The following is a 14,016-nucleotide window of genomic DNA, read 5'->3' as shown; positions in this document are numbered from 1 at the left end:
ATTGTTTGCTACTACTTCTACTGTTTCTTTTTCTGTCCAAGCTCGACAATAAACAAGCCAAGTTGGGGCTGCTGTCACCGTTTACTCTCACCACCTTTAGTTACTTCTACTGCTATTATTACCTTTCTGTTTTGTAAACCACAACATGTCATAAACAACAGCTAACCTCTGCTGCAGTTACTACTTATTTTCTGTTCGAGTTAAATCTCAACCGACACCATTAAAGTACTAAAATATGCTGCTACTATTATTTACTTTTGTTATTCAAATCACGAACCTGCATTCCTTACTTTTTGTTCCTGTGTTGCACCAAAAACCAACCATCAATAAACTTCAAGCTACCACTGCCCGTTACCTTCCCTTGCGATTTGATAAACCTGCTGCACATACAAGAACACCAATGCAAACACACACATATAATAATTAGTCATTACTATTATTATTTCTACATCGATTCACACATCAGTGGTATCATAATCACATCGAAGTAATACCATCTTCATCACTATCATTCTATATTGCCTACTCAATTTCTGTTCCATAAGAAGATCACAATAAACAAAGGACTGCTATATGCTGCTGTGTCAGTCGATTTATACCATAATTCATCATCAAACTTTGCCTGCTACTTATTCGATTATCCCACACACAATCAATTAAAGTCATACAACTACTGCACTTACTTAATTATTTTCGAATCATAAATAATTGATTGATAATCATGATTGGATAAAGCAAAACTTACCAATATGGAAATGAATTGTTAATTAGTTAAGTTCTGACAATTACCAATTCGTGATGACGATGAATACGCCTAAGATAAGGATTACAGCCATCGTAATCCGGTTGATTATTCCGGTGATGATGTCAACGATCTGTGGTTGCGACGGTGTGAATTGGCGGCAACCGGAGGTGAACGTAACCGTGTACTGTAGAAGTCGTTGAACACCAAAACGAATCCACATAAAAACCATAACTGCAAATAAATTAACAATAAATTACAACAGGGTTACACAAACTTATACGGATTCAGGGAAATATTGGAATTGAAATTCAAATTAGGGTAATCGTACCGATAAAAAGAAATTGGGGGTTTGATAAGATGAAGATTATGATATAGAAGTAAATATAAGATGATGATGATACTGATTGATGATCGAGTGTTCGTTGATGATGCTTCTCCCTGCGAACTGCTTCTGCTATCTAGATCTGTTCGATCTGTTTTGGGAACCCTACATCACACGCGTATTCTTTTATATTAGGTATTACCCTAATTATTATTATTATCATATTAATTATTATTATTATTATTATTATTATTATTATTATTATTATTATTATTATTATTATTATTATTATTATTATTATTATTATTGTTATTATTATTATTATTGTTATTGTTAGTACTAATTATTATTGTTATAATTATTATTATTACTAAAGTTATTATAATTAATTAGTATTATTATTATTATTAAGTATTAGAATTATTATTATTATTATTATTATTATTATTATTATTATTATTATTATTATTAGAAACATAATAAAACTTTCATTATAAACATTATAATTAGTGATAAAATAATGCAGCTTATTATTATTCTTGTAAATATTAGTAATTGTACCATTTTTAGTATTATTATTATTATTATGAATATGTTTAGGATTATTATTATTATTGTTATAAAACAATACAAATTATTATTACTTTCACTAATATTAGTATAAATATCATTTTCGCAATTATTAGTTTTACTATTATTATCATAAACATATGTATCAATTTTAACAATATCGTTATTTATATTAGTATTATCAATATTAAGAAAGTTATTATTATTAGTAAATCATTATTATCAAAACTATCATTTTCGTTACAAATAAATATTTTATACCTAAAATGTACTTAATACATATATTATAATCATATTAATAGTTTATATATCACCTACCAATTATAATAACATTATATATATATAAATAATTATATATAACGAATTAAGAATATTTTCATAAAATGCTAACCATATATATATATATATATATATATATATATATATATATATATATATATATATATATATATATATATATATATATATATATATATATATATATATATATATATATCGAAATATATTAATATAACCAAATATATAGATATTAAACATTTAAAATATATACACAAACTAAATAGGTATAATATATAATTCAAGTTATAATATATAAACTTGTTCGAATACGATTATACATTTTAATATATATACAAATGATATAGGTTCGTGAATCCGAGGCCAACCCTGCATTGTTCAGTTTGTCTAATGTTGTCATATGTATTTTTACTACAAAATACATTAGGTGAGTTTCATTTACCTTTTTACCCTTTATATTTTTGGGCTGAGAATACATGCGAAGTTTTTATAAATGTTTTACGAAATAGACACAAGTAATCGAAACTACATTATATGGTTGAATGATCGAAATCGAATATGCCCCTTTTTATTAAGTCTGGTAATCTAAGAATTAGGGAACAGACACCCTAATTGACGCGAACTCTAAAGATAGATCTATCGGGCCCAACAAGCCCCATCCAAAGTACCGGATGCTTTAGTACTTCGAAATTTATATCATGTCCGAAGGAGGATCCCGGAATGATGGGGATATTCTTATATGTATATTGTGAATGTCGGTTACCAGGTGTTCAATCCATATGAATGATATTTTTGTCTCTATGCATGGGACGTATATTTATGAGAATTGGAAATATGAAATCTTGTGGTCTATTAAAATTATGAAATGATTATTTATGTTAAACTAATGAACTCACCAACCTTTTGGTTGACACTTTAAAGCATGTTTATTCTCAGGTATGAAAGAAATCTTCCGCTGTGCATTAGATCATATTAGAGACATTTCTTGGAGTCATTCATGGCATATTTCAAAAGACGTTGCATTCGCGTCGTTGAGTTCATCAAGATTATTATTAAGTTAATTATAGTTAGATATATTATGAAATGATATGCATGCCGTCAACTTTCGGTGTAATGAAAGATTGTCTTTTCAAAAACGAATGCAATGTTTGTAAAATGTATCATATAGAGGCCAAGTACCTCGCGATGTAATCAACTGTTGTGAATCGTTTATAATCGATATGGACTTCGTCCGGATGGATTAGGACGGGTCTTCACACATCTAAGTTTGATAGTAGTGAAAATCATCATCCAAATTTGATTGATTCCTTGATTTTAATTTGTCATTCATTTTGCCTTATTAATAGTATCACCTGCAACAATGATAAAACCTGACTATTAAATCAAAACATGTTATCTTGTGTTAATTAGTAAAGAAAAGAAACCAATAATATGATAAAATTAAGAACTTACCTTAAGAAAAAAAGCAAATGGTGGGGATGAGGGTGCAGGTGAATTAGAGAGATGAAAAGTGGATGTAAAAGTAAAGAGTGATGGATTTGGTTTTTGATACAAAAAATAGGAAGCTATATATTCTGTTGTTTAATTTTTTCATTTCCTGCTCATACAAAAATTCTCATTAAGACCTTTTTTCTAAAAAGAGGTTTCAAAGAAAAATGCATTAAAACCTGTTTTGTAAAAAAACAGGTTCCAATATTCCGAAACCGGTTTTAGTTAAAAAACAGGTTCCTTTAATCTATCTACTTTAGAGTCCGGTTTTCTTAAAATTTATAAAAAGAGGTTTCTATTCACTTTAGGAACCTCTTTTTTGATCCTCCTCAAAAAAGAGGTTTCGTATAGGGGTTACAATTCCACTTTTTGTAGTAGTCATTGCATTACATTTTTATTATAATATAGTATTAGGGATGTAATTCATATATACAACACAAATATATCGGTATAATAGAGGCTACTTTCTTTATAGCTTCTAATATTATTATATTCAACTTTTATGATGAGTATGGTTGAAATATAGGTAAGTGAGCTGCCTATAACCTCGAGGCCGGGTCGAATATGTAAATTAGAAAAAGGAAGGTCAAAATTTACGTAGGCAAATATAACATATCATTTGATCACTCTAAAATGAACTGTTGTATCCCTAAAACTAAAAACCCTAGCTAGCAATTGCATCCCCAAAATCAAATCATATTCAACCTCAAAATGTCTGACAACATTCCATTTGAGATTCAAACGGAAATCATGAAAAGTTTGCCGTTGAAATCACTGATGCGGTTGAGAAGTGTCTGTAAACAATGGAATTCAATGATCGATAGCTCGCGTTTTGTTTCCGATTACAATCTCCGTCATACTCAACCGCACCTTTTTATAGTTTATAAAGAAGATCCCCGTGAGGATGGGCTGAAATATGTTTCAATTGTTGATGATGATGATAATTTTCCACAACAGATTTGTGATATGACTGCGATTATCCCAAATTCTATTAAACAAATGTTTGTACCAAACAAGCGGATGGGTCCAACACGTGTGCGTAGCTCTCAAGGCCTGTTGTGTTTTTATGGCTGTTCTCGTGCTGTTATTTGGAATCCTTGGATTAGAAAATCAGTTGAATTTACTGTCCCTAATGTTGATCATCTCAAGTTTGGAAGTATTGCTGGTTTTGGGGTGTGCCCTAAAACTAGTGACCCTAAGTTTGTCAAGATTACGTTTTTTAGAAATTCGTTGGTAGTGAAAACTTGGGAAGTTGAGGTTTTTTCGTTAAGTTTAGGTTTTTGGAGAAGTCGTTCATTTAGCAAAATAAACAATCTACTTTGTCAATCGCTTAGTGTTATGTCGTCAAGTGAATGTGTAGACGGGTTTATTTACTGGGTTGGTTTTAATATGAACGATGGAATTTGGGCACTTATTTCGTTTGATGTGACTAATGAAGAGTTTGGAGTAATACCTCTTCCGGATAGTTTTAAATGTTACAATCAAATGGACTTGTCTAAGCATAGGGAGTCTCTTGTGTTGCTTATCCAGGATTACTTCATTGATGAATATGATTGTGATGTTTGGATTATGGAGAGTGGTGATACAAAATCGTTTAAAAAGCTATTTAACGTAAACTCAAACGATGAATATGCGAAGATGATGGCAATTAGTCACAACGGTGAAGCAATCTTGGAAAGACAAGAAAATTGTAGGGAAGAAAATGTAGCATCAATTGATACTTACGAACCATTCTCTAAACGCTTCAAGTATACTTCGATTAATGGATTTACTGGATTCACCATTATGAGCTCTTACATGGAAACGATGCTTTTGCATGATTACAAGGAGTTTAATGTGACGATTGCTTGATTAGTTAAATTGCAAGGTGCTGCTCTTTTCCCTTGTATATGATGCATTTTCAGATTGAGAACCATCTATGTTTAAATTTGTTTGACCCTTGATATCTTGATGTGTTAATGATTTTGTATTTGGATTAAGTTAACTTCAAGGGATCATATTTGTTATGGTGAAAATTCTGAGTATTCACTCCTGACTTTGTTTGAGGCTTATTATTGGCTATTTCTTACATATAAACATGATTTTGTTAAGCATTAGATGCTATCACTAGTTTTCTTTATGCGCATGTACCGGCAGAGTTAAGGTGTTTTATCTTTTTAGTGAAGTCTGACTAATGAAAATACCTTGACTTGTGCTTTGTAAGTCAACTGGGGTTTGATATGTAGACGAACTCTGAAGAAGATTGGTAGAACTTCTTAAGCATATGATGACTAGACTACTTGGGTCATTATGAATCCTTAATATAAACCAACTTTTGTATTAGCTGTTTATTATAGGGTTACATCGGATAACTTGAACTTGCAAAGCATACATCCCAAAAAGATTAGATTCTAATGATTATTTAGTCAATAAAAGGCTTCCAAAACATTTGTCACTCTATTATTGTGTAGTAGGACCTCTTGCATCTTTCAATGAAATGTTACCCTGCTCTCCTGATATTGTGATTTGCAGTTGCAAAAATTAGTTCCTAATTGCTGTATAATCTGTACATATCTAGAAATCACTAACATAAATCCAACGTTGCACTCCAGTATTACTTCTTAAACCTATCTGCTGATGTGGATTATTTTAAATTAATCCCTATTAACACTAATTAACCATCACAAATTCCAACCTGGCATCTCAAATCGTAAGGAAAAATCACGCAGCCCCAGCCCCATTCCGTATGCTACAAACCCTAAATCATCAATTGATTTAATGTTACGAATCGACCTGAGATGCAATTGATGAAACAGATACGTCATTCCAAGGTTTCATCATCTATCTTCCATGCGAGAGAATTGTGATTGAACGGCTCTTCATGTTGCTCGATATGTGTCTTCCTTTTATTTAGGACTTTTTTGGTTACTTGGTTTGTTACTTTTCAAATTTTCAGAACCTGATGTACGCGTGTGATTTCTTCGTTGGTTTCCTTCAATTTTTGAACGATTCTTCATCTTGCTCGGTATGTATCTTCCTTTTGTAAAAATTTGTTTTTATTTTGAATTTTGTAAAAATTTGTTTATATAAATCTGACTTTAGAAACCTTTTCAGTTATATTAAAATTGAATCTGTTTCAATGATTCTGATAATTAGTTTTTATGATTGAAAACTATAATGGATGAACAATTTTAGAACCATTAAAACTGCATATCAATCTTCCATTTTTATTTGATAATATAACAAGAGTTGCATATCTTTATTAAGTTACAAACCCTCAACAGTTTACTAATAGGTGGTATTTTTTTTCCGTCTTGCTCAGAGCCTTAAAATACATAGGACTAGCCCTGATTGCTCGAAATGACTCATGTTTAATCTGGACCACATGGGCTTCTGCCATTTGTTTGTGTGACACATTAACATATCATATTATATAGTCAACTTAGAACCATCATAATGAAATGATTATAAAATATCAGTAATCTTACACAAACAGGTGATATACATGCTCTATCATATGAAACAAATACTTTGTATATGAGAATTAATTTTATAGGGAGTAGTTTTTAGCCTGTGTTGAGCTAATTCTATAGAATGACCTGTATCTTTTGGTATGGGTTGAGCTGATTTTATTGAAGGATCATCTATACATTTTTTATTATGGGTTGAGCTAATTTCATAGAATGATCAGCTGTACAATTTTAAGTATGGGTTGGGCTAATTTTGTAATACCGAAAAAAGCAGGCACGACTGGCATAAACAGCTAAGCCACATTCTGGAATTGTATTTGAAATGCAAAATACTTAGATGGTTAAGCGTTATGCAACGACGATGATAAAAGTAAAGCAGACACTCAAACCAGTGGCTCACCATTCAACTCAATTTATTGAACTTCTGTAGACAGGATTTAGTAAGCATCACTTTTATAGATCATGATTCAATTTTATTGAGAACTTCTATACACCGGCATTGTAGATATAACAAATAAAATATATGAGTATTTTAATTATTGATATTGTTCGTCAGAAATTTACAAGCATTTTATTATGATGTGTCATATTATCACACCCCCACTTAGGGCCTGGGCGAAATGTGACTTAATATCAAAATATACCAACATATTATAATAACGAGAACAATACTAAATGAGAAAATTAAACTTTATGGAGTACGCAGCGGAAAATGAAATGTCGTTACAAAGTTATAATGTAATTGTTTAAATGCAATAGTAATAAATGCGATAATATCTTGATCCTATGTCCAAGTAGCATCACATAAGCAGTAGATAAGTAAGCTTGAATCAAACAGCACCTGAGACAAAACATGCTAAAGTGTCAACCAAAAAGGTTGAGTGAAGTTCATAGGTTTAACAAAAGTTTGACCGTTGTTTTAGACCACAAGATTTAGTTTGTAAATTTGATCTCCCACAGGATCAAAAAGTTATGCCAAAGCGTGATATTTAGACTAAACGTTCAAGTTTGTCCCATGACAAGTTGTGTCTGTCCTTGTCGGTTTTAATTTCATTATCAAGTAATACAAAGACTTAGTCAAATGTATCGGGGACGTTACTCCCGATAGGCCTACCCCCAATAATTAAGCATGCCGCAGCAATTAAAAATATCACTGTAGGGACTTAGTCGGACATAGACGGGTATAGCATAGTTTAAAGTTTGGTACTTGTGTCTAAAGTTTAAAAAGTAAAAACAACATGTGTCTCACCCCAAGTAAAGTAAGTAAGTTGTGCACAATAGAAAGTGGGGCTATGAAGTTCACCTTAGTAAGTAGAGAGAGAGTTATTCCTCGGAATAGAAAGTTTGACGAGTGAGCAGGAAAGTCAACCTATTGACATTTAAGAGTAGTTAAGTGTTTTGCCCATGTTTAAGTTTAAGTACGTGTTTATGTATAGTTTGTTTCACTAAGTTTCTATAACTAGAAAGTTTCTACTTTAAGAGTGTTTTCCATTTTAGGATACTTGCCGTATTAAATAAGCTTCCAATCACCCCTTTATCTTCGAATGGCCATTTCAGGTCTAGGGGCTTGAGCTATAGGACCCTTTAAATCGGAAATCCAAACCCTTCCGCCTAGAGTTTCGTAGAAACCATTCGTCAAGAAAGTTCGAAGATCTATACATCTCTAATACATATCCCAAAATGTCTTTACGTGTTATAATATAAGTAGTAGGTTATAGGTGTTAATAATAGTAATAGTGTATATATGTTAAGTAGTAGTATAAGTAGTATTAGGGTTTCATTAATTAGGGTTAGTTAATTAAAGTAGTATTTAATAACTAGGGTTTAATAATTAATGCCCTAGGGTTTCATAAATTAGGGTTTAGTAAATTAGGGTTTTATTTAATGTAGTAATGATTAGGGTTTAATAATTAATTTGGTTTTTAATAAAACTAGGGTTTTGATTAAAGTAGTATAATTTAATTTAGGGTTTAGGGTTTTAGTGTATATATGTACATATTGTCGTGTATATGTATATAAAAATTTAATGTTTACATGTATATATATGTATATGTCGAATTATAAGTATATATATGTAGGTTTATTTTGTTTCCTTAATTAAACACTAACAAATCTCCTAAGTGTATCCAGGGTTTTAAAGATCAAAGTTTCCTTCATTCTTTTTCTTTTTTCTAGTCGACACACACACACACATGTATAGATTTATATATATATATATTTTTTCTTACATGTATAGATCTAGGTTTGTTCTTTATGTTTATATGTTTATAAATTTATATGATTATAGATTAAAACAAAGATCAAAGAATTAAGGAAATAGTTTAGGGTTTTATGTTATACCTTTGAAGATCCAAGAAGATTAACAAAGAAAAGAAGAACTCGATGAAGATGAAAGATCAAAGCCTTGAATATCTTGATGAACTCCTTGAAGATTCACGAAGAACACGAAGAACGCGAAGAACACTTGAAGATTACTTGGAAACCCTCAAGGATTTCGATGGTGTGGTGGTGGATTTCGGTTTTTGGCCGAAAATTGGAGAGGGAGGGAGAGAGATTTAGGAGAGATTTTTGATTGTGATTTGGTACATGAAATGGTTTAGCCTAGGTCCCTATTTATAAGAGTGTTAGGATTATTCTAGAATTAGGGTTTTATAAGGAATTACTTTGGGAACAAGTCTAACTTGGAAAAGGGGTTAGGGTTGGTGATTTGGGCCGAAATTTTGGAGGGTAGGAGGGTATTTCACCCTCCCTAAAATCGGCTAGGCTAATTAGGGTTAGGGTTTAACATTTTCACTTAAGTCCTTGTACTTTAATTTAGCTTAATAACCCTTAATTATCCAAGTTTATTTATTTTAATTACACAAGTCTTTATAGTTATATATTTACTCACAAAAGTTTATTAATTTATTATTTTTATTAACTTGTACAAAGTTAATTATCGTATTTTATAATTCTTAACACTTAATAATTTATCGATTAAAGTTTAATTATTAAGTTTAATTGTATTGTTGAGCATTTAATAAGGAAAAGTATAGAATGAAAAAATGAGAAATATAGAATGGAAAAATGAGAGTCGTTATACATGTAACACCATTTCTATGTTTGCAGGCCATCCAAATATCATTCATTGTGTTATCCAGGCTATTACCATTCTTATAGATTTTTATTTTGACTCAAATACGAGATCAATTGTAGATTCCTAATTACCTTTTATCTAAAGTGCACGAAACTTTCGTGTATGTCTGCTTTCTTGATGAGCATCACTGGTCAAATTGATCAAAGTAAACCATGTTAAATCTTGTCAAAAGGTCATTAGTAATGCAAGCAACAACATAATTAAGTTGTGTGCATATAGTTAGATGTTTTTAATAATATAAAATGTTTGAATTACTATTGTCTTTGTAAGGATATTAGGACCAAAAACAACACAAGTGATTCAATAAGATCACTCACCGATAGTAATTCTACAAGATTACTAACCCACTTAATTAACGAAAGATTATAAATGCAAGAAATGTAAATCGACACAAGAGATAACGTGGTTATATGCAATCGTTGTGATTGCTTTAGTCCACGGACCAACTAGAGAATGTATTTACTGAATATTTGTGGTGTGTTTACAATGAGTTACAAGAGGGTCTATTTATAGAATGATTTAAGGAGTAAGCTAAAAACAATTCCTTGAAGCTTCATATGAGTTTCCTGACAGCTTCATGGAGGCTACATGTGAGTTTCCTGACAGTTTCGTGGAAGCTACATGTGAATTTCCTCACAACTTCGTGGAAGCTACATGTGAGTTTCCTAACAACTTCGTAGAAGCTACATGTGAGTTTCCTAACAACTTCGTGGAAGCTTCGTGTGAGTTTCCTGGAATCTTCCCTCTAATTGTTTAAAGTTCTCCATATCACCAACAATCTCCCACTTGGAGACTTTGAACAAACCCAACCTTCGTCAACCCAAAATATCAACGATCTAACCAAGAACGTTAAAGCACCATTATACCGCCAAACTCCATTTGGGACACGCACACTCAACACATACTTCGGATGAGCAGACTTTCGATACAAGGTCTTCAACACTACTTGTTAGAATATTAACTCTCTAATTCTCTAGTTGGGGTCTTCTCTCATCAATTCATTAGAAGACCAATTGAGGTAATGCAAAACCTCAATTTCTCTGTCGTAACAACCTTAGTAAACATATCAGCAGGATTCTTCGTACCAAGGATTTTCTCCAATAATAAAGTACCATCATTTATATGTTGTCGAATAAAATGATACCTTATCTTGATGTGTTTCGTACGACTATGAAACACCGGATTCTTCCCAAGATGAACCGCACTTTGATTATCACAATTCAAGGCGCAATAGTCTTGTCTTTTACCCAACTCACCTAAGAAGTTTTTCAACCAAACAAGCTCTTTAGAAGCTTCTGCAATAGCCGTATATTCGGCTTCGGTGGTTGATAAAGCAACACTCTTTTGTAGTCGAGACATCCAACTAACCGCCGTCTTCCCTATTGTGAAAACATAACCCGTAGTGCTTTTCCCCGAATCATCACATCCACCCAAATTAGCATCCGCATAACCTCTAAGTATGACATTGCTTTTAGAGAAGCACAATCCCATATTAGAAGTACCTTTCAAATAACGAAGTAACCATTTAACCGCTTCCCAATGCTCTTTCCCCGGATTAGACATATAACGACTTACAACTCCCACTGCGTGAGAAATATCGGGTCTTGTACAAACCATGGCATACATAACACTACCCACGGCCGATGCATATGGAACCTTTCCATCTCCATTTTGTCTTCTTCCGTTTTAGGTGATTGACTTTTCGATAACTTTATCGTGCTACCCAAAAGCATAGAACGAGCCTTTGAATTTTCCATGTTAAATCTCTCTACAACTTTCTCAATATATTTGGATTGAGACAAGTATAGAGTACCCTTCACACGATCACGCACAATACTCATGCCAAGTATTTGCCTAGCACCACCAAGATCTTTCATCTCGAACTCATGGGAAAGTAATCCTTTCAACTTTTTGATTTCGGACATGTTGGAACCTGCAAGTAACATGTCATCAATATACAACAATAAGATTATGTAAGAAGACTTGAATTTCTTCAAGTAGCAACAGTGATCCGCTTCACATCTTAAGAAACCAATCTTCTTCATAAACTCGTCAAACTTTAAGTACCATTGCCGAGGTGCTTGCTTCAATCCATACAAACTTTTCTTTAGCTTACAAACCCACTTCTCTTTACCCTTTACCTCAAAGCCCTCGGGTTGCCTCATATAGATCTCTTCATCAAGGTTACCATGTAAGAATGCGGTCTTCACATCTAGTTGCTCTAGATGTAAGTCCTCAGATGCAACCATAGAAAGTACCAAACGAATAGTAGTCATCTTCACCACCGGTGAAAATATCTCTTGGTAGTCAACTCCTTCTTTTGTTGAAAGCCTTTAACCACCAAACGAGCCTTGTACCTTTTCTTGCCATCCAACTCATTCTTGATTCGATACACCCATTTACTTTGCAACACCTTTTTATCATGAGGTAACTTCTGTAACATCCCGCCTTTTTCCGTTTACTTTTTCGTTTCACTATTTAAATTCCGTTATATGTTTATAACATCTCCCGTTGATACGCGTTTTAAAAACATCCGCAACCGAACTCGAGGGACTAGTTTCGCCAAAGAGCCAAAGAGGTGACTAGCTTTTGACTAGTCAACCCCCACCTCCCTTTCATTTTCATTTTCATTTTCATTTTCTTTTACTACTTTCACATTTTCTCTCAAATCTTCAAACAAGGAATCATCATCTATTTTCAATCGAGCAAGCATCCATTTAAACAAATTACATTTTCGTGATCCTCTCTTCATCCTCTTCGATTTAGTACCGATTTCATTACATTTGGGTAACTTTCTAAAATCACTAGATTTTGTGTTCTTGATGTTTTTAACTTATAAAAGTGTTAATTAGTGTCTATGGCTCAAGTCTAACATGAATATATGATTTATATGTTCGATTTCGTTATTTGAAGTAACTAGCTTGAGTATGAACTTTGGTGTGTTTGATTTGGTGATTTGGTTGTTTGAATGTAGTTAAATGTTATAAATGCATGTATTAAATGTGTTCCTAGTATCACTAGCTTCAATTTGATGTGTAGGTTGCTTGGGAAAACTCCATAAACTTGATTAGTGATTTTGGTGAATTTGGGTTAAGGTTTGATAAGCTTGAAATGAATAGTTGATGCATTGAATGCCATGAATTATTGTTAGTAAGTAGTTAGTTGTATTGTATGCTCGATTACCTACAAAACGGCGTGTTGTATGTATGCATTAAATGCCCGAATCATAAATGTGCACTTATCAAATTCGAGTATTAAATGTGTGCATTAATTGATCATTTATTTTGGAAAGCCGATTGTTACAAATAATGTTTTTGGTTGGTGAAATGTATTTAGTTGTGTTCTTTGTCAAATTACCTTTCCAACGATATAAGGTGCGAGTTCTAAGTGTTAGCGGTTTGTAATTTATGCTTGAAAGAGTTTTGATTTGGGACTTGAACAATTGAGACTGACCAGGTACCAGCGCACGGCCAATGCCGCGGCGCGGCCAGATTATGTCGCGGCACGACATAAGCCGTGGTCAGGTTCTGACCACCATGTCCAAATTACAAAAAATGTTTGGCATACTATGGACCTCCGATTCACATGAAACTTGTTCTAACATGCTCATATATGATTAAAAACCTCAGAAAAATAGTTCGGGACCCGACCCGAACATGTTGACTTTTTCGTTGACTTTGACCCGACCAAGTTGACTTTTAATCAAACTTAACCAAATGGTTGTGCAATCGTTCTAACATGCTTTTATACTTGTATCTTGCATGAAACATGACAACTTGATTCACATGCTACATTATTGAGTCGTAACGAGCCATAGGACTAATTGAACATCTTTGACCTATCGTGTTTACCGTTATTGATACAAACCTATTTGTTTAGGTCAAGACTAGCATTGTTCTTTGCACACGTTTACTTGTTGAAGTACTTTACTACTCGTACACTCAAGGTGAGATCATAGTCCCACTTTTACTCTTTTGAAACTTACATTTGGGATGAGAAAACATAAACG

The 14,016-nt window shown here is 32.6% G+C and overlaps 1 protein-coding gene across 1 annotated transcript; it reads left to right on the top strand.

The window, feature by feature from the left end:
- Positions 1-4,133: 4,133 nt before the first annotated feature.
- On the top strand, positions 4,134-5,273 carry LOC139900705 (F-box protein At5g62510-like). Its single transcript, XM_071883464.1, has one exon. The coding sequence runs from the start codon at positions 4,134-4,136 to the stop codon at positions 5,271-5,273; it is 1,140 nt and encodes a 379-aa protein (XP_071739565.1).
- The last annotated feature ends 8,743 nt before the right edge of the window (positions 5,274-14,016 follow it).

Source organism: Rutidosis leptorrhynchoides, chromosome 3 (assembly GCF_046630445.1).
Source record: "Rutidosis leptorrhynchoides isolate AG116_Rl617_1_P2 chromosome 3, CSIRO_AGI_Rlap_v1, whole genome shotgun sequence".
In the NCBI taxonomy this organism is placed as follows: domain Eukaryota; kingdom Viridiplantae; phylum Streptophyta; class Magnoliopsida; order Asterales; family Asteraceae; genus Rutidosis; species Rutidosis leptorrhynchoides.
Note: the sequence above shows the minus strand (reverse complement) of the source record. Positions and strands in the feature narration are given on the sequence as shown.

Coding starts and splice junctions, on each gene's coding strand:
- LOC139900705 (XM_071883464.1), top strand. CDS start 4,134: ATGTCTGACAACATTCCATTTGAGATTCAAACGGAAATCATGAAAAGT.